Source organism: Nycticebus coucang, chromosome 14 (assembly GCF_027406575.1).
Source record: "Nycticebus coucang isolate mNycCou1 chromosome 14, mNycCou1.pri, whole genome shotgun sequence".
Taxonomy (NCBI): domain Eukaryota; kingdom Metazoa; phylum Chordata; class Mammalia; order Primates; family Lorisidae; genus Nycticebus; species Nycticebus coucang.
In genome coordinates, this window is record NC_069793.1 from 85,216,253 (window position 1) to 85,235,466 (window position 19,214).

General features: G+C 37.6%; 1 protein-coding gene across 1 annotated transcript in view; it reads right to left on the reverse strand.

Moving 5' to 3' along the window:
• The window catches only part of SESN3 (sestrin 3), an 89,470-nt gene that overhangs the window by 27,650 nt on the left and 42,606 nt on the right, over window positions 1–19,214 (reverse strand). Inside the window, exons 2-4 of the mRNA XM_053561343.1 lie at window positions 16,579–16,644; window positions 5,174–5,371; window positions 3,493–3,675 (exon numbers count right to left, since the gene is read on the reverse strand). Of these exons, the coding sequence (XP_053417318.1) occupies window positions 3,493–3,675; window positions 5,174–5,371; window positions 16,579–16,644 (447 nt within the window). The remainder of the gene's footprint in view (window positions 1–3,492; window positions 3,676–5,173; window positions 5,372–16,578; window positions 16,645–19,214) is intronic.

Consider the following 19,214-nt stretch of genomic DNA (forward strand, 5'->3'; position numbering starts at 1 on the left):
TCTCTCTCTCTCCCCCCAACACCCCACAAAGGGGAGATCTCATCCCTGTCCTTCTCCCTCTAAGTCTAAAACTTTCATTTGTCTTACTTAAAGGGTAAAACAAAACAAAAACAAAACTGCTTTCTTTTGCTTTACTTTCCAATATTTAACTACATATACACACATATATAATTTATTACCAAAAGCTCAGGGAAAAGAAAGGAAAATTCCAAATTCTACCATCATAATGTAACTTTTACATGTACAATTATAGTAGACATGTATTTTTCTTTTCAAATTTGACATTTTGAAGGTTCATTTTTCATGATGCAACACTGTCATATTAATTTTAAGCATAAGAATTTATAGTGTATCAGCTGATGTAATTATCTACTCCATTCCCATACCATTAGGTGTTCATGCCTCTAATTTTTTATTTTGTTCATTTGCTACTATAAATAGCACCTTCATGCTATAGTTTTGTTCATTATTTTAGAAACACTTCCTATTAGGTTTTTAGGGCACAGTATTAATATTTTTATGACATTTGATAATGCTGCCAAAGAGATTTCCAAAAGATTTGGTAGAATTTGTAATGCCTTTGCCAATCTTTACAGGATTATCACTAAACTTGAAAGGATAAACAATACTTATCATCTCTAATTTCTCTTCTCGTATTCATTTCTACCTTTTTTAAAAATTCATCATGATCTGGTTTCTTTTTCAAATAAACTTCTGAAGCCATATTCACTAAGATCACACATTCCTTATCCTGTTTGATCTCTGTAGAATTTACATTGTTCACTCCCTCTCTTCTTGACATTAATTTCCTTTGACTTTAACAAATCTACATTTTGCAAAGGGTTGGGGAGAGGGACACTTTTCACCCTGCCATGGATCTTTTTCTATTGTTATATTCTATCATTATCTTTCGTCTTCGTACAATATCTCCCTGGCTGTAACCTTCATTCCTTCGACTTGACCTTTGCTTATCTATAAATAACTATCTAATTATATGTCTTCCCCCACCTCCTTTTTCTTGAGTTACAGACCTGTATTTCCTTAAGTAATTGGACATCACTTTGTGGATGTCATAATCCACTGGCAGCATGACGACGCTTACATCACCAAGAAGGGCACGTCAGTCATTCCCTGTCCTACCCCCATTCTCCATCTTCACATCCTGCCCTTCTGCTCATTCTTGGCTGTATTACAATCTTACTCCTTTTTACCTGCCCATGGTATTTTTTAAAATATCATGTCTCTAGTGCTATATTGTGATCGGCCTCTCTGATTATCGTCTATAAACTTTATAATTTATCTTCTGTATCACTAAATGTATTTATATTCCAACTTGGCACAGAAGCCGATAATGATTCTTCATTCCCTACCATATTGATCTCTAAGATCTTCTGATCATATATACCTCCAAGAGTAATAACTGCGAGGCCCAACTTCTGGTATTATGTATTATGTCATAAATTAACATGCCTACAAAATACATTTTATATAGAATAGTTATATACATATAATACTAAAACACATAAATATGGAAATTTAAAAGGATAAGGGTATACATACCTACATTTACTAATATTTTGAAGGATTATCTTGTGTACCCCCTAAAGTACCATAATAAAACTCTGGAAACTCTAACTTTCTGAGAACAAAATACAAATTCTTTAATACCATCTTGATTGGGTAATTCAGTATGATTCTTTCCATATCCATTTCTTCCCATTTCCCATTACCCACCTTCCATAAACATTCCTCCCCTTCTATAACCGGAAGCTGTTCACTATTCTTCTAATATATCATAACATTGCATGATCTTTTCTTTCTCTGAAATATCCTCCTCTACTTGCAAAACTCCCATTCATTCACCAAGACCAAAATCAGATGACACCTCTTTCAAGAAACCTGCTTTGGGCTTAGCACCCTAGCTCAGTGAGTAGGGTGCTGGCCATATACACCAGGGCTGGCAGGTTGAGCCCAGCCCAGGCCTGTTAAACAACAATGACAACTACAACAAAAAATAGTCGGGCCTTGGGGCGGGCATCTGTAGTCCCAGCTACTTGGGAGGCTGTGGCAAGAGAATCGCTTAAGTACAAGAGTTGGAGGTTGCTGTGAGCTGCGACGCCACAGTACTCTACTGAGGGTAACATAGTGAGACTCTGTCTCAAAAAAAAAAAAAAGAAACCTGCTTTATTCTCTTTATTCAGACACTACTATGCTGTGATTATCATTATCACCCCTGTGCCTTCTCCACTAGACTCCAAGCAATCCAAGGGCAGGGCCTTCATCTTTACCCACCAAAGTGGTATAAAGTAACTAAGACATAATTTAAAAATAAAGATTAATTTCTATATCTAACTAACATTATCAAATCAGAACATAAACTTTAGGACAGAATTGTACTTCACAAATTTCCAGATAGGTCACCAAAATCTGAGAGTTACATAGATTGACAAAAGTTACTGTTGGTCAAAGGGGCAAATAACAAATAAAAAGGTAGTATACTAAAAGGATAAAAAAAACAAGGACATTTGTGTGCATTAGAAACAGATTTTAAATAACTAAGGCTTCCACTAACTTCTCTCTATAGAGAGCTCCTGCTTACCCCGCCTGTGAGCACAGTGGGGAGCACGCAGAATGACCTCCCCTGAGGCCTCTGATGGACACTCCTTTTGAGATACAAGTACCCAATCACAATTGTATTTCTTATCTAAACTCTAGTTTGTTTTTTTTTGTTCTTTTTGGAGACAGTCTCACTCTGTCAGCCTGGGTAGAGTGCTGTGGGGTCCTGGTGTGAGCCTACCATATAGCAACCTCAAACTCCTAGGCTAAGTGATCCCCAGCCTTAGCCTCCTGAGTAGCTGGTACTACAGGTGTGTGCCACCACGACTGGCTAATTTTTCTATTTTTAGTAGACACAGGGTCTCATTCTTGCTTAGGCTTGTCTTGCACTTTTGAGCTCAAACAATCCACCCACCTCCCAGAGTGCTAGGATTATAGGTGTGAGCCAATGCACCTGGCCTAAAGTCTGAATTTTAAAGGAACTTAGCATTCACACAGCAGCTAGTAAATAGCTTTTTTTATTTGCAAAATAATTTGTTGGGAATCTTAAAATTATGATATGTTAGAACTCAAAAGGAGTTTAGAACTCATTAATCTACCCCTCTCCTTCCACAGAGGGTGGAGCCGAGGCCCATAGAAGTTAATTTATTAAAGGGCACAAACTTGTAGAAGTTAGAACACAGGCACATTATATCATGTTAGTGCTATTTTCTTTGTTCTAATTACTACTTTGAAATAGAACCCAACTTTTCTCATAGCCATTTGCCAAAGTAGTTGTACAAGCTAATTAATGATTACTTGATTGTTTGTACGTACATTAAACCCACTGAATCTTTTCTATATATATTAATCTAATAATTTTTACTTTTCAAGTCCCTAATACGCAAAATTAAGTCCTACGCAAATCCCTTTACATTTCAAGGCAACGCCGAGTACCTGAATGTGCTCTTTTGTGATTAGCCAGGGCCGATGTGCTAGCAGCTTATTTATTTCATTTAGATTTTTCAGTCTTTGTGGCACATATTCCAAACCATTCAACCACTCAGGAATACCTCCAGTCTTCAAAAATTCATCCACATGCATGTTTATTAAATAAGAACACTGATGTCTAGCTGCAGCCTAAAGCACAAAGAAAAGAATTTGTTGATAAAACAGTCATGGTAAAGTCTCATTCCACTTTTTCTAAACAAATAATTCAGGTGGAGTTAAGAATTTTTATAGCCAGTAACACTTTTCCTCCTTTTAAAATACGCATCTTAATGCTGCAATACAATATTGAATCAATACATGAGGCTGATAACTGTCACCTAAATCCAATTACTTCCTCATCTATAAGTTGGTATGTAGGTCAGCCAGAACTCACTTTCTAGATATATTAAGGAGATACATGTCCATTCCACTGGGGTAAATATATCTATGTGTATCTTATTTGAAACATTTTAAAATCTCATGAACTTACATCCTAACAATTCAGAATTCAGGCTAATTTGGTCCCTTTCCTTTTATCCCATGACTGTGACTTCAGTCATACTTGTGTACATCCTCCTCCAAGGACACTGAAGCTCACTGATCCTTTCCTTCCCACGCAGCAGAATCAGCCCCAATGCAGACAATTTAGTAAATCACCCAAAGCACACTTTTTACCTCACTTTTCCTCAGGGCTGCTTCTCAGTTAAACAGTTCTGTTCTTTTCTTTCTATTTCCTACATCCCTTACTCTGCTTTCAGCCTTACTGCCATCAAAACCTTAAGCTAAAATCGTCTTAATCAAGGTCATCACCCAATAAAACACATAATGCTGTTTTTTGTTATTGTTGTATAAGAACTCAGTGAGAATATTAAAAAGCTAATTAAATCAAATGTGGTAAAAACCTAATCTGCTAACTCCTGGCTAGCTCTGCTAGCTGTCAGCCCAGCTGTTCCCTTAACCTCCCTAAATACACCTACAGGACTGGCATCATACCCTCCTTCTGTTTCTCCACTAACAGTCAGCTGTAGCACTTTTGATCCTTTTCACTTCTGTTGCCTATCATCCCCATTTACAATTCTCCTCCTAACCCCTGTTACTCACCAATGATATTACCTGGTTAATGAGTTTGTAAACAAGAACTATACTTAGAAGCACTGAAATTCTTTTCAGAATTAGTCTCTTATTCAGATTCTCCATTACTGTTGACTAATACTTTTCTCTTATTCCACCTAATTAGTGATAAGCTTCATGGCGAAATATCCTTATTTCATCCAATTTAGTGATATAAAATGACTAAGGTACTGTCACAAACAACTTGCGTTTTTATTAGTAATAAAAGCGAGACATTAAGAGCAAAACCCAAACTGGGGGGGATATTATTTTAGACCCTACATGCATCTTTAATCATAAAATTTTTCTGAAAATTCAATGAGAATTCCGTGCATTAAGTGGTATAAAGCATTCCAAATGTATCCAAAAGGCCACAGGCTTCTTCAATACTTACGTCCATAAAATGACGGAGTTAGCTCTGCGCACACACACATCCACAGACACAAATGCACATACACATTCTAATGTTAGAGGGAGAAAGAATAAGGGAGGAAGATGTTATCTGAAGATATGAGGAAACAGGGACGTAAGCACCTACCATGACTGCAATGTAGTGCCTGTGTGGTAAAGGCAGGGGACCGTCCATGCGCAACATGTAGAACTGGCTCCGCAAGAAAGACTCCAGGTACTGGGTGTGCAGACTCATGACCTGGGTGATGTTGTCCAGGCGCCCAGACGTGGAGTATTCCTCCACAAGAAAGTTAGTGCGTTCATCCACTGTATTTGCTTGGACAACCTTATAACCAAGAAACACAAAACAAAATAACTACTGAAACATCAGCACATCCTTTATGTAAATTGTGCCACTGCTGAAGCAGATGAATATTCATTTGATATTAACAGACATTGAAATTATGCAGCTGCTCATATGAAGAACAGAAATGAAAAAAATAAAGCACCACGCATTTTTGGCTCTGGTACCACAATTTATTAAACAACAAACGTTAAATTATCAAACATTCTACACACAGCTATGAAACTGAAGAAAAGAAGCTTCCATCTGTGTTTCAAGGCACATTAGACAGATTTATCAGGGCCCACTTGCCTGGCCACTGTCACATCAATTTGTTTTGAGGCCAAAGCCATAGCGTTGAGTTACACATATTTACACTTTCATCTCTCTATGAAGATAATTAATTACATCATTTTTAGACAAATTTTCAGTCTGATCTTTTACTTGCTTTTAGTTATTCAACATAAAAAAAAGCTTCATCTTTTTAGGGAAGAAGGAATGTATGATAATTTGCAGGAAAGTGTTAATTGAAAAATTAATAAGGACACTAGAAGACACATTCCTATTTTCAGCCTTATCATATTAATTACTAAAAACAAAGAAAGTTATTAAAATGGACATCTTCCATGTGAGGGAATCAAAAGGGCTTTTTCAAAAATAGATTATTTAAATATAGTTTTTATACACAATGACAGTTTGGGCATCACACCAAGAACTGGCTCTGAAGGTGTTAAGAGCTTATTAGCACCTCGTAGAAAGACCCAGCTCTGTGGGTATTAATGGACATGAAATGTGTAATTCTAGGACTGGTTCATTATTTATTTGTATTTTAGAATTAGAGTTTTAGACTTAAGAAAAATATGTTTCCTATTTTAGAGATAAGGAAATAGACTCAAGCTTAAATTCAAGCTCATGCACCTTCTTAATAACAGAGCCTAGTCTACAATCCAGATCTCCTAAAGTCCAGACTAATGGTCTTTCCAAAGATCCACACTGCTATTCAGAAACTCTGTTTACTCTTCAGAGCGGGGTACACAGACTTTTCTGAAAAATAAGTACAAATTATACAAAGGCAGTACTGATTTAGGGACATTTAATCCCAAAGAAAATATTTTTGAAAAGTGTAAATTGTGAGGAAATGTTAATTATAATGGCATAGCTCATTAGAGAGCCAAGTATACTTTCACTCGCCCATTTTCCCCCACGCTGCTAACTACAGGGACCAAGATGACAGTTAAAAACAGAACAGGATCCAGATGAACCACATACAAGCAGGGATAGGATACTGGTTATGTTTGTTTTGCTTTCCCCAGCAGAAGTTGCTGGTTTCTTGTGTCTAACTCGATGCCTAGTATACATTAATAGATTCATATGAAGCAACATATCCTGAAAACCAGATTATCTTCAAATATATACTATAAAAATGACTGTCCTTCAGGAAGTTTTAATAAATACTATGCAATTAAGAGCAGCCCCAAACTATAAGAGGGAAAGAGGCATAATCATGGCAGATGCTCTACTGTATGGTCGCCACTGAGCTCCCAAAATGTTACTGTCTCTTGAGTTTTTACTTAAATGGTAAAGTCACTAAAAAAGTGATATCAATATGAAAAGAACTGCTGACTCTAGCGATGATCTGGCATGATTCCAATTCTACCAGTGCCTTCTTTTAAGACAATGCCTGGCACAAAATAGATGCTCTGTAAATATTTGTTAACTAATTTCAGAACACTATAGGAATAATACTGGTACTATAAGATAAACGATATTTTTCCAGTAAACAGTGAATTAATATACAGAAAAACTATGTACAATATGAATAAATTACTCCTTGAAGTAGAAAAAAACTCAATTGGTGGTTTTTGCACTTTTCTTAGCCCAAATATTTCTGAGAAGCATCTAGGAATCTGAGCAGCTCTTCCACACTGCTGTGATCCTTCAAAGAGATGTGAACTAACAAAATGGACACAAACCTTGTATTAATTTAACCTCCTTTCTTTCACTTTGCAGGCTCCCTTGCTTTACCATCTTGAATCCCATCTTTACGAAAGATACAGAATTATATTGGAGATTCTGTTACATCTTGTCTAATCAAAAATTTCGAACCAAGTGAAAACTGATTACGGGAGGAGGAGACAAGATGGCTGACTGAAGCCAGCTTTCCACAGAGGCTCCCGTCCAGAAGGAGAGTAAAAGGACAGAAATTTAGCAAGTAACCTGGTGGATTAGAGCTGCACCACGAGACAAGGTTGAAGAACGCACATCAACCCCTCTGAGGCGAGCTGAAACCCCAAGGATACAAACAAAAGGTACAAAATCCATCACCAAGAGGACGGGAGTCCCCTCCCCCATGAGAACGGCTCGGAGTGCCCCACAAACAAACAGCAGAGTTCAAAAGTCCTCCCTCTACACTCCACAGGAGAGACCCTCTAAAAACAGGACCTACCTCACCTACTAGGGTGCCATGGCACTCTCCTGCCAGGCATAAAACTATATAAAACTGTATATATTCTCTACCTGCAATTCTATTCCTCTCTACTCTCACTCTGAGGTCTGGAGGCCTGTCCCCAAGGAGTCCAGATTCTTGGGTGATTTCTCGAGGGGTGTGGACAGGGCCTGGACTGCAGCTGGTCAGTGCTGATTCTGTGGCATGGGAGTGAGGAGAGGACGGTCAGCTGAGAGGGAACCACGCCGGAGCAGCGGTGCCCTAAGGCGCAGAGCAGCAGCTGTTTTTGGCAACAATAGGGCTTACCCCTGGATATTCTGGAGTCACACCCCCTGTCTCTTTGGGCAACCAGAGGAGGCTAAGGGTCCTCTCAGGTGGCAACCACCGTGGAACAGATTTGGGACAGAAACGCAGGCCCCGTGAGTAAAGGGTTTGCCTGAGGCGGTACCAGCCTGGGTGGAGTGCGGGGACGAGAAAACGCAGCAGCAGAGCTGTGAGATTCCCAGGCTGGGGCTGACCCAGAAGACTGCTTTACTGAGCCTAAGACGCACCCGGCCGCCAGGGGACCATCAGCTTAAACAAAGGAGGGCAGGCAGAGGCTGGACACCTCGCAGAGGTAACCATGATGTGAATACAAACAGCTGAGACTGTAAAGCAGCACAGATAGGGCCTGAGGCACAGGTTCTGGGAACTCAAAAAAGCTTCTCTTCTGAAGGGGAATTTAGCAGGAACAGAAACAAATTCCCAAAAAGTCGTTGTGTTCTGTCAGTAACATCAATCAAGGGCGGGGCTGGAAATGAGTGAACACCCCCCAGCCTCCATCAAGTGCCGGAGGTTGTCAGGCCTCACCTCCCCCTGCTGGATAGAGGCAGAGAGCAGCGGCCTGGCTGGGCAGACATAGATTTCCTTGTGATTCAGGCAGGTGCAAACCCCTGGAGTATCTGTTCATTGAAGGCAACTGGGTCACAGCCCTGCAGGGTTATCAGTGACTGCATCAGAAATGCAAGGTGGGGAAGGAGGCATCAACCTTCCCAGACCAATCTATTTGCTGGGTTGGTCCTCCTGACTTCATGGAGCACCAGAGCAAGTCATAAGTGAGTTGTCAGCAGACCCCTGTGATCTAGTTGCCAGAGACCTTTTAAACTCTCCCACCTGAGACAGGTGCTGACTGAGACAACTGATTTGGAATTTTTGAACTGAGCCAATCGCACAAGGACTACCCAAGTGGTGCCCTGCGTGTGTGGTTGTAGGAAGGTTTGATTTTCCTTTTCCAATTGTTACCTGTGGGGGGCGGAATGACTTAATTGCTGGTATTTCTCCACAGCTGAGACTTCAACCCAGAGTAACTGTTTCACTAGGGTCAGACAGAGACCAGCTGAATACAAGACAGAGCCACTTAGCCCTACCACACCAAACAGGTCCCCAGTTTCTTAGGCTGTAGCACTGTACAGGTCCTCAACAAACCTCCAGGGGAAAAGTCAAACGGTGTAAAATAATCATGGGGCAGAATCACCGGAAAAACTCTGGTAACATGAATAACCAGAATAGATGAACCACCCCAAGGAAAGATATGGCAGATGTAACTGAAGATCCCATTCATAAATAGCTGGCCGAGATGTCAAAAACTGAATTCAGAATTTGGATTCCAAACATGATTAATAGAATGGAGGAAAATTTGGAATTAGAAAATTGAGGAGCAATTCAAAAGGTGGAATTAGAAATTCGAGGAGAAATCAAAAGTTGTTTCAAGAATTCAAAGAATTTAAAAACAAAACAGGAGTAATCACACTACCAGACCTCAGACTTTAGTACAAATCGATAGTGATCAAAACAGCATGGTATTGGCACAAAAACAGAGAAGTAGATATCTGGAACAGAATAGAGAACCAAGAGATGAATCCAGCTACTCACCGCTATTTGATTTTTGACAAGCCAATTAAAAACATTCAGTGGGGAAAAGATTCCCTATTTAACAAATGGTGCTGGGTGAACTGGCTGGCAACCTGCAGAAGACTGAAATTGGACCCACACCTTTCACCATTAACTAAGATAGACTCTCATTGGATTAAAGATTTAAACTTAAGACATGAAACTATAAAAATACTAGAGGAGAATGCAGGGAAAACCCTTGAAGAAATTGGTCTGGGTGAGTATTTCATGAGGAGAACCCCCCGGGCAATTGAAGCAGCTTCAAAAATACACTACTGGGACTTGATCAAACTAAAAAGCTTCTGCACAGCTAAGAACACAGTAAGCAGAGCAAGCAGACAGCCCTCAGAATGGGAGAAGATATTTGCAGGGTATATCTCTGACAAAGGTTTAATAACCAGAATCCACAGAGAACTCAAACGCATCAGCAAGAAAAAAACAAGGGATCCCATCGCAGGCTGGGCAAGGGATTTGAAGAGAAACTTCTCTGAAGAAGACAGGCGCAAGGCCTTCAGACATATGAAAAAATGCTCATCATCTTTAATCATCAGAGAAATGCAAATCAAAACTACTTTGAGATATCATCTAACTCCAATGAGACTAGCCTATATCACAAAATCTCAAGACCAGAGATGTTGGTGTGGATGCGGAGAAAAGGGAACACTTCTGCACTGCTGGTGGGAATGCAAATTAATACATTCCTTTTGGAAAGATATATGGAGAACACTCAGAGATCTAAAAATAGATCTGCCATTCAATCCTGTAATTCCTCTGCTGGGCATATACCCAGAAGACCAAAAATCACAACATAACAAAGATATTTGTACCAGAATGTTTATTGCAGCCCAATTCATAATAGCTAAGTCATGGAAAAAGCCCAAGTGCCCATCGATCCACGAATGGATTAATAAATTGTGGTATATGTATACCATGGAATACTATGCAGCCTTAAAGAAAGATGGAGACTTTACCTCTTTCATGTTTACATGGATGGAGCTGGAACATATTCTTCTTAGTAAAGTATCCCAAGAATGGAAGAAAAAATACCCAATGTACACAGCCCTACTATGAAACTAATTTGGGACTCTCACATGAAAGCTATAACCCAGCTACAACTTAACAATAGGGGGAAGTGGGAAAGGGGGGGGTGGGTAGAGGGAGGGGAATCGGTGGGATCATACCTGTGGTGCATATTACAGGGGTATTTGCGAAACTTGGTAAATGTAGAATGTAAATGTTTTGGCACAGTAACTGAGATAACGCCGGAAAGGCTATGTTAACCACTGTGATAAAAATGTGTCAAATGGTTTATGAAGTGAGTGTATGATACCCCATAATCATATCATTGTATACAGTTATGATTTAATAAAAAAAAAAAAAGAATTCGAAGAATTTAAAGACAAAACCACCAAAGATTTTGACACACTGAAGCAAGAATTTTTAGCCCTCAAAGATCTGAAAAATACAGTAGCATCCTTAGTAACGGAGTGGAGCAAGCAGAAGAAAGGATTTCTGACATTGAAGACAAAACTTTTGAACGCTCCCAAACTCTCAAAGAGGAAGAGAAATGGAGAGAAAAAATGGATCATTCTCTTAGAGAGCTCTGGGATAATTTGAAGAAGGCTAATATCCACTTCATTGGAATCCCTGAAAGCGATGAAGTGGCTTTGCAAGGAACAGAGGCTCTTCCCCATGAAATTATGAAAGAGAATTTTCCGGACATGCCAAGACATTCTGAAATTCAGACAGCAGTTTCAGAACCCCAGCATGATACAACGTGAACAAGACATCCCCCAGGCATCTCATAATTAACTTCACTAAAGTTAATATGAAGGAGAAAATTCTCAAAGCAGCCAGACATAGGAAATCCATTATCTACAAAAGGAACAATACTAGAATGACTGCAATCTCCCTGCTGAAACTTTTCAAGTGAGAAGAGGGTGGTCATCAACTTTTAATCTCCTAACACAAAATAACTTTCAACCCCAGATCCTGTATCCAGCTAAAGTGAGTTTCATTTATGATGGAGAAATTAAATGCTTTAATGACATTCATATGTTGAAGAAATTTGCCATAACCAAAACAGCTCTTCAGGATATTCTCAGACCTATCCTCCATAATGACCAGCCCAATCCTCTACCAAAAAAGTAAACTCACTCAGAAAGTTTTGATCAAACTTCAACTTCCACAGTGGTGAAAGAATTAAAAATGTCCACTGGACCTTCGAAAAACTCGATACCCAAAATTTTACCAGAGTTATCAATATTCTCCATTAATGTGAACAGCTTAAACTGTCCTCTAAGATGCACAGGTTGGCTGACTGGATACAAAAACTCAGGCCAGATAGCTGTTGCATACAAGAGTCACATCTTACCTTAACAGATAAATATAGACTCAGGGTAAAAGGATGGTCGTCCATATTTCAGGCAAATGGTAATCAGAAAAAAGCAAGTGTTGCAATCCAATTTGCAGACACAATAGGCTTTCAACCAACAAAAGTAAGGAAGGATAAGGGTCACTTCATATTTGTTAAGGGTAATACTCAATATGATGAGATTTCAATTATTAATATTTATGCAGCCAACCAGAATGTGCCTCAATTAATAAGAGAAACTGTAACAGACATGACCAACTTGATTTCCGCCAGCTCCATAACAGTTGGAGATTTCAACACTCCTTTGGCAGTGTTGGATAGATCCTCCAATAAGAAGCTGAGCAAAGAAATTTTAGATTTAAACCTAACTATACAACATTTGGATTTAGCAGACATCTATAGAACATTTCATCCCAATAAAACTGAATACACATACTTCTCATCAGCCCATAGAACATACTCCAAAATCGTTCACATCTTAGGTCACAAGTCTAACCTCAGTAAATTTAAAGGAATAGAAATTGTTACTTGCATCTTCTCAGACCACCATGGAATAAAAGTTTAATTCAGTTGCAACAGGAATCTGCATACTCATATAACAACATAGAAGTTAAATAACCTTATTCTGAATGATATCTTGGTCATAGATGAGATTAAGAAGGAAATTGCCAAATTTTTGGAACAAAACGACAATGAAGACATGAATTATCAGAACCACTGGGATACAGCAAAGGCAGTTCTAAGAGGGAAATTTATAGCACTGCAATCTTCCTCAAGAGAACGGAAAAAGAAGTTAACAACTTAATGGGATATCTCAAGCCACTAGAAAAGGAAGAACATTCCCACCCCAAATCCAGTAGAAGAAAAGAAATAACCAAAATTAGAGCAGAATTAAATGAAATTGAAAACAAAAGAATTATACAGGAGATCAATAAATCAAAAAGTTGGTTTTTTGAAAAGGTCAATAGATTAAACCTTTGCCTACCCCAAACAGGAAAAAAAGAGTAAAATCTCTAATCTCATCGATCAGAAATGACAAAGACGAAATAAGAACAGACTTCTCAGAATTTAAAAAAATCCTTAATAAATATTACAAGAAACTTTATTCTCAGAAATATGAAAATCTAAAGGAAATTGACCAATACTTGGAAGCACATCACCTTCTAAGACTGAGCCAGAATCATGTGGAAATCTTGAACAGGCCAATATCAAGTTCTAAAATAGCATCAAGCATACAAATCTACCTAAAAAGAAAAGCCCGGAACCAGATGGCTCACGTCAGAATTCTACCAAACCTTTAAAGAGGAACTACCACCTATATTACTCAACCTGTTCCAAAATTTAGAAAAAGAAGAAAGACTACAAAACATGTTCTATGAAGCAAACATCACCCTGATCCGCAAACCAGGAAAAGATCCAACAAGAAAAGAAAATTATAGACCAATATCACTAATGAATATGGATGCAAAAATATTCAACAAGATCCTAACAAACAGAATCCAGCAACACATTAAACAAACTATACATCATGACCAAGTCGGTTTTATCCCAGGGTCTCAAGGCTGGTTCAATATACGTAAATCTATAAATGTAATCCAGCACATAAACAAAGTAAAAAACAAAGACCATATGATTCTCTCAATCGATGCAGAAAAAGCTTTTGATAATATCCAGCATCCCTTCATGATCAGAACACTTAAGAAAATTGGTATAGAAGGGACATTTCTTAAACTGATAGAGGCCATCTACAGCAAACCCACAGCCAATATCGTATTGAATGGAGTTAAATTGAAATCATTTCCACTTAGATCAGGAACCAGACAAGGCTGCCTATTGTCTCCACTGCTCTTTAACATTGTAATGGAAGTTTTAGCCATTGCAATTAGGAAAGAAAAGGCAATCAAGCATATCGATATAGGGTCAGAAAACATCAAACTTTCGTGCTTCACAGATGGTATGATTGTATATCTGGAAAACACCAGAGATTCTACAACAAAACTCTTAAAAGTGATCAAGGAATACAGCAGCATCTCAAGTTTCAAAATCAACATTCATAAATCGGTAGCCTTTGTATATACCAACAATAGTCAAGCTGAAAAAGCAGTTAAGGACTCTATTCCATTCACAGTTGTGCCAAAGAAGATGAAATATTTGGGAATTTATCTAACAAAGGACGTGAAAGATCTCTATAAAGAGAACTATGAAACTCTAAAAAATGAAATAGCTGAAAATGTTAACAAATGGAAAAACATACCATGCTCATGGCTGGCAAGAATCAACATTGTTAAAATGTCCACACTACCCAAAGCAATATACAATTTTAATGCAATCCCTAGTAAAGCTCCACTGCTATACTTTAAAGATCTTGAAAAAATAATACTTTGTTTTATATGAAATCAGAAAAAACCTCGAATAGCCAAGACATTACTCAGAAATAAAAACAAAACAGGAGGAACCACACTACCGGACCTCAGACTATACTATAAATCGATAGTGATCAAAAGAGCATGGTACTGGTACAAAAACAGAGAAGTAGATATTGTGAACAGAATAGAGAACCAAGAGATGAACCCAGCTACTTACCGTTATTTGATCTTTGACGAGCCAATTAAAAACATTCAGTGGGGAAAAGATTCCCTATTTAACAAATGGTGCTGGGTGAACTGGCTGGCAACCTGTAGAAGATTAAAACTGGACCCACACCTTTCACCATTAACTAAGATAGACTCTCACTGGATTAAAGATTTAAACTTAAGACATGAAACTATAAAAATACTAGAAGAGAATGCAGGGAAAAGTCTTGAAGAAATCAGTCTGGGTGAGTATTTTATGAGGAGGACCCCCCCCCCCCCAGGCAATTGAAGCAGCTTCAAAAGTACACTAGTGGGACCTGATCAAACTAAGAAGCTTCTGCACCGCCAAGAACACAGTAAGTACAGCAATCAAACAGCCCCCCGAACGGGAGAAGATATTTGCAGTTATGTGTCCGACAAAGGTTTAATAACCAGAATCCACAGAGAACTCAAACGTATAAGCAAGGAAAGAACAACTGATCCCATCGCAGGCTGGGCAAGGGACTTGAAGAGAAACTTCTCTGAAGAAGACAGGCGCACGGCCTACAGACATATGAAAAGATGCTCATCATCCTTGATCATCACAGAAATGCAAATCAAAACTACTTTGAGATATCATCTAACTCCAGTAAGATTAGCCCATATCACAAAATCACAAGACCAGAGATGTTGGCGTGGATGTGGAGAAATGGGAACACTTCTACACAGCTGGTGGGAATGCAAATTAATACATTCCTTTTGGAAAGATGTTTGGAGAACACTTAGAGATCTAAAAACAGATCTGCCATTCATTCCTATAATTCCTCCACTAGGTATATACTCAGAAGACCAAAAATCACATTATAACAAAGATATTTGTACCAATATTTATTGCAGCCCAATTCATAATTGTTAAATCATGGAAAAAGCCCAAGTGCCCATCGATCCACGAATGGATTAATAAATTGTGGTATATGTACACCATAGAATATTATGGAGCCTTAAAGAAAGATGGAGACTTTACCTCTTTCGTGTTTACATGGATGGAGCTGGAACATATTCTTCTTAGTAAAATATCTCAAGAATGGAAGAAAAAGTATCCAATGTACTCAGCCCTACTGTGAAACTAATGTATGGCTTTCATATGAAAGCTATAACCCAGTTATAACCTAGGAATATGGGAAGGGGGAGAAGGCGAGGAGGGAGGGGGGAGGATGGGCGGAGAGAGGGTGATTGGTAGGATTACACCTGCGGTGCATCTTACAGGGGTACATGTGAAGCTTAATAAATGTAGAATATAAATGTCTTAAAACAATAACTAAGAAAATGCCAGGAAGGCTATGTTAACCATTGTCATGAAAATGTGTCAAACGGTCTATAAAACTAGTGTATGGTGCCCCATGATCACATTAATGTACACAGCTATGATTTAATAAAAAAGAAAGAAAGAAAGAAAAGTGACTACGTCTATATTATGTTTTATCTAATAAGTTTAGTTTGGACACTTACTTTTTCATTTCAAATTATCTTTCCTTAATATCCAGACAACCTATCTATAATCACCATGAAACAGTGCCCTTTTTAAACTTATAATTTGGGGGTTAATATTATATTTTATTACTTTTAGCCATTTTGTTCATAAACGTTATATATGAAATCAAATATAGTTAAATTACTAGGCACTCAAACTTCTAAGTGAAGCTGAAAAGAAATTTTCTCCATAATTTCTTCTGGAGATATGTCTATATCTTATTGATATGACAGAAATAATAGTTTTCCAACATATCAATAAAAAACCCGAGTGAAATATATCTTTACTTGCACATTAAAAATGGAGCTATTCTTGGATACAGGGAAACAATTTTTCAAAAAAATCGCACTTTGTACTTTTAAAAACAGATGAACTTACCTCCTTCTCTGGAATAAAGGCACTTGGTCCTCTTGTCAAGGGTTGAGCTACTCTGATTCTTGTATCCTATTTTTAAAAGAAAATTTTACACGTTAATAATGAGTTTCTAAGAAAAGTTAAATTGCTATACATTTATTATTAAGGTACTAGATAAGCAGAATAAATAAATAGGATTATGTGAAACCAGAATAAACATTGGGTCTCAGATCAAAGAAAATGCGTAATTCCATAGGATAGATGAGATAATGCGCCAAACATCTAACATAGCGCGAGGTGCCCCGCCGGTTCCTTAAAATGTCATTTCCCTTGTCATATTCTGCATCACCATAAATAGATCTTTACCCTATAGTTGACATGACTGAAAACTGCTGACCTCCAAATGAGATGGTCTCTAACAGTATATTAGAGTATATTTCAAATCCCTTTCGATTTGAAAGCTAAAGGAAAGGTTCCATTCAAACAGGATTACACACAATTCTCCAAACCAATTCATTGGCCTGTGGGCTTTCTAAATTAAATAGTAATAAACATATCTAAGACAAAGTTTCGAAACATTAATAAAAAGTTAGAAGTTGGAGAACTAGAGGTTAGTTTAAGAAATGAATACACTAATTCTTATGGTTCTACTTGTTATTCTGTTAGTACTAACTACTGGTAGATTGCTGTAATTTTTAAGTTTTTAAAATTTTCACTAAAATCTTTTTAAATATTGAAAATATTTTAGTGTCCTCATCTGTGCGTGACATAAGCCACACAAATTCCAGCCAGGAAACAGCTTCCTTCCTTCTCCATGGACACATTTAGGGGCATGTGTTGAACTCCTTCTTAGCCAAGAGAAATGATGAGAGAAATGGTAACTTAATTTTCCATGATAAAAGTAATGTTCTAAATTTCTGGAATATAAAGCACGCTAAGGCCATAACATAAAATTATGGCCAATGTCATGGTTTATAAAGGTTATAAAGACTAAGTAAGAAAACCAAAGAACATGAGAACATGTATTTATTGCAAAAGAAAATGTAAGCTTTAGGTGCCAGCAAACCCTTGTGAGGAAATTTCTAAACTGAGAAAGTAGCACTAGGTGGTCCTTTATTTAAGGATAGCAAAACCTATATTTATGATTCTGTCTCCTGGCCACAGCTAATTAGACCAAGATGCCAACTTGTCAGAATAGAAGCTAATCTGCAGCCCATGTAGAAATTCTGCCCAAATAGACCTGAGGTTAAGTAGCTTGACCAAGAAGATTCTTTCAGGACGATGACTAGAGTTACAGGAAAGTAAGACAATCTGACAGAGACCCGAGAAACTAAATATTGCTCAGAAGTAGAGGCAAAGAGGAAACAACAAAGACTGCTCCAGGAAGGTGTATCAACAGACCCCTGCTTCAAAGGGGAAAACTCTCTTTCTCCCCACTCTCTCCCAGATACCCCTTCATTAGTAGGTAACCTCAGTCTTTCTTACTCCTACCCTGTTTACCCGAAAATAAGACAGTGTCTTATTTTAAGGTATGCTCCCAAAGATGCGCTAGGTCTCATTTTCAGGGGACGTCTTATCTTTCCTGTAAGTGGGTCTTATTTTCGGAGGATGTCTTATTTTCGGGTAAACAGGGTATCAAAAAGCCTACAACACAAAGTAGTTAGTAAAATCACTTAACTATTTTACTTTACAAAATTCTTTACAGTTACAAAACAAATTAGCAAAAGTAGTCAGTCACGCATTCAACGATTTCTTGAGTCTTATCAGATACTATGATAGACTCTGAGGACGCCAGGTGAAAAAAGCGTACATCTTCGCTGCCCTCATAAGCTTAGCATACAATCTGCATCAATTTTCAGAGCTCTAATGAAATAACTATATTAAATAATGATAACTTTAAACTGGTAAGGTTTCAGAAATAACGAGGCATCTAGGTAATGTTTATAAGGTGATGACAAATAGGCCTCAGTGTACCAGTCAAGCACACCAGAGGACTGCACATTAAAAGGGTTAATTCAGAATGCTAACACTGGTGTTTCTCGTCTACATCAATCACAATCAAGATTCATCCAGAAAAATAAAAGGAAATAACTAATTTCTTCCCTTTGCTGGCTTCTATAAGTTATAGAAAATCACATTGCAAACATTTTGTATATGCCTTAATGAGCTAGTATGTGAAAAGCAATTTTCTAGACAACTGATCATTTCAAATAAACAAAGCAGCTGGAGCAACTCATTATGAAGAAAAAAAATCATAGATTGAAAAAGAAAAATAGGCAAATATGTAGAAATTTTACAATAATAAAATATACATAAAATTTAGAGAACACATAGGGGAGAAAAAAACCCGTAAAATCTTTTACATTAAAAAATGTACCAGACTTTCAATCCAAGGAACAGAATTAAAAAATAAATGTACTAGGGTACTTTGGAGATACAGAATGATTTATTACTAAAATGATTTTTTTCATAAAAATCATAGTTGTTACATTTCAGAACTGAATTTACCTTTAAATGTTTGTTATTTTATCTACAAAAATATTTTCTGGAACATAAGTGGTTTAAATTTGAAATACCTTTTCATTATAGATGGAAATTGAAGCTAACTGCACTTAAATGAATATAACACCTCTTAGTTTTACCAATTGATAAGGAGCAAC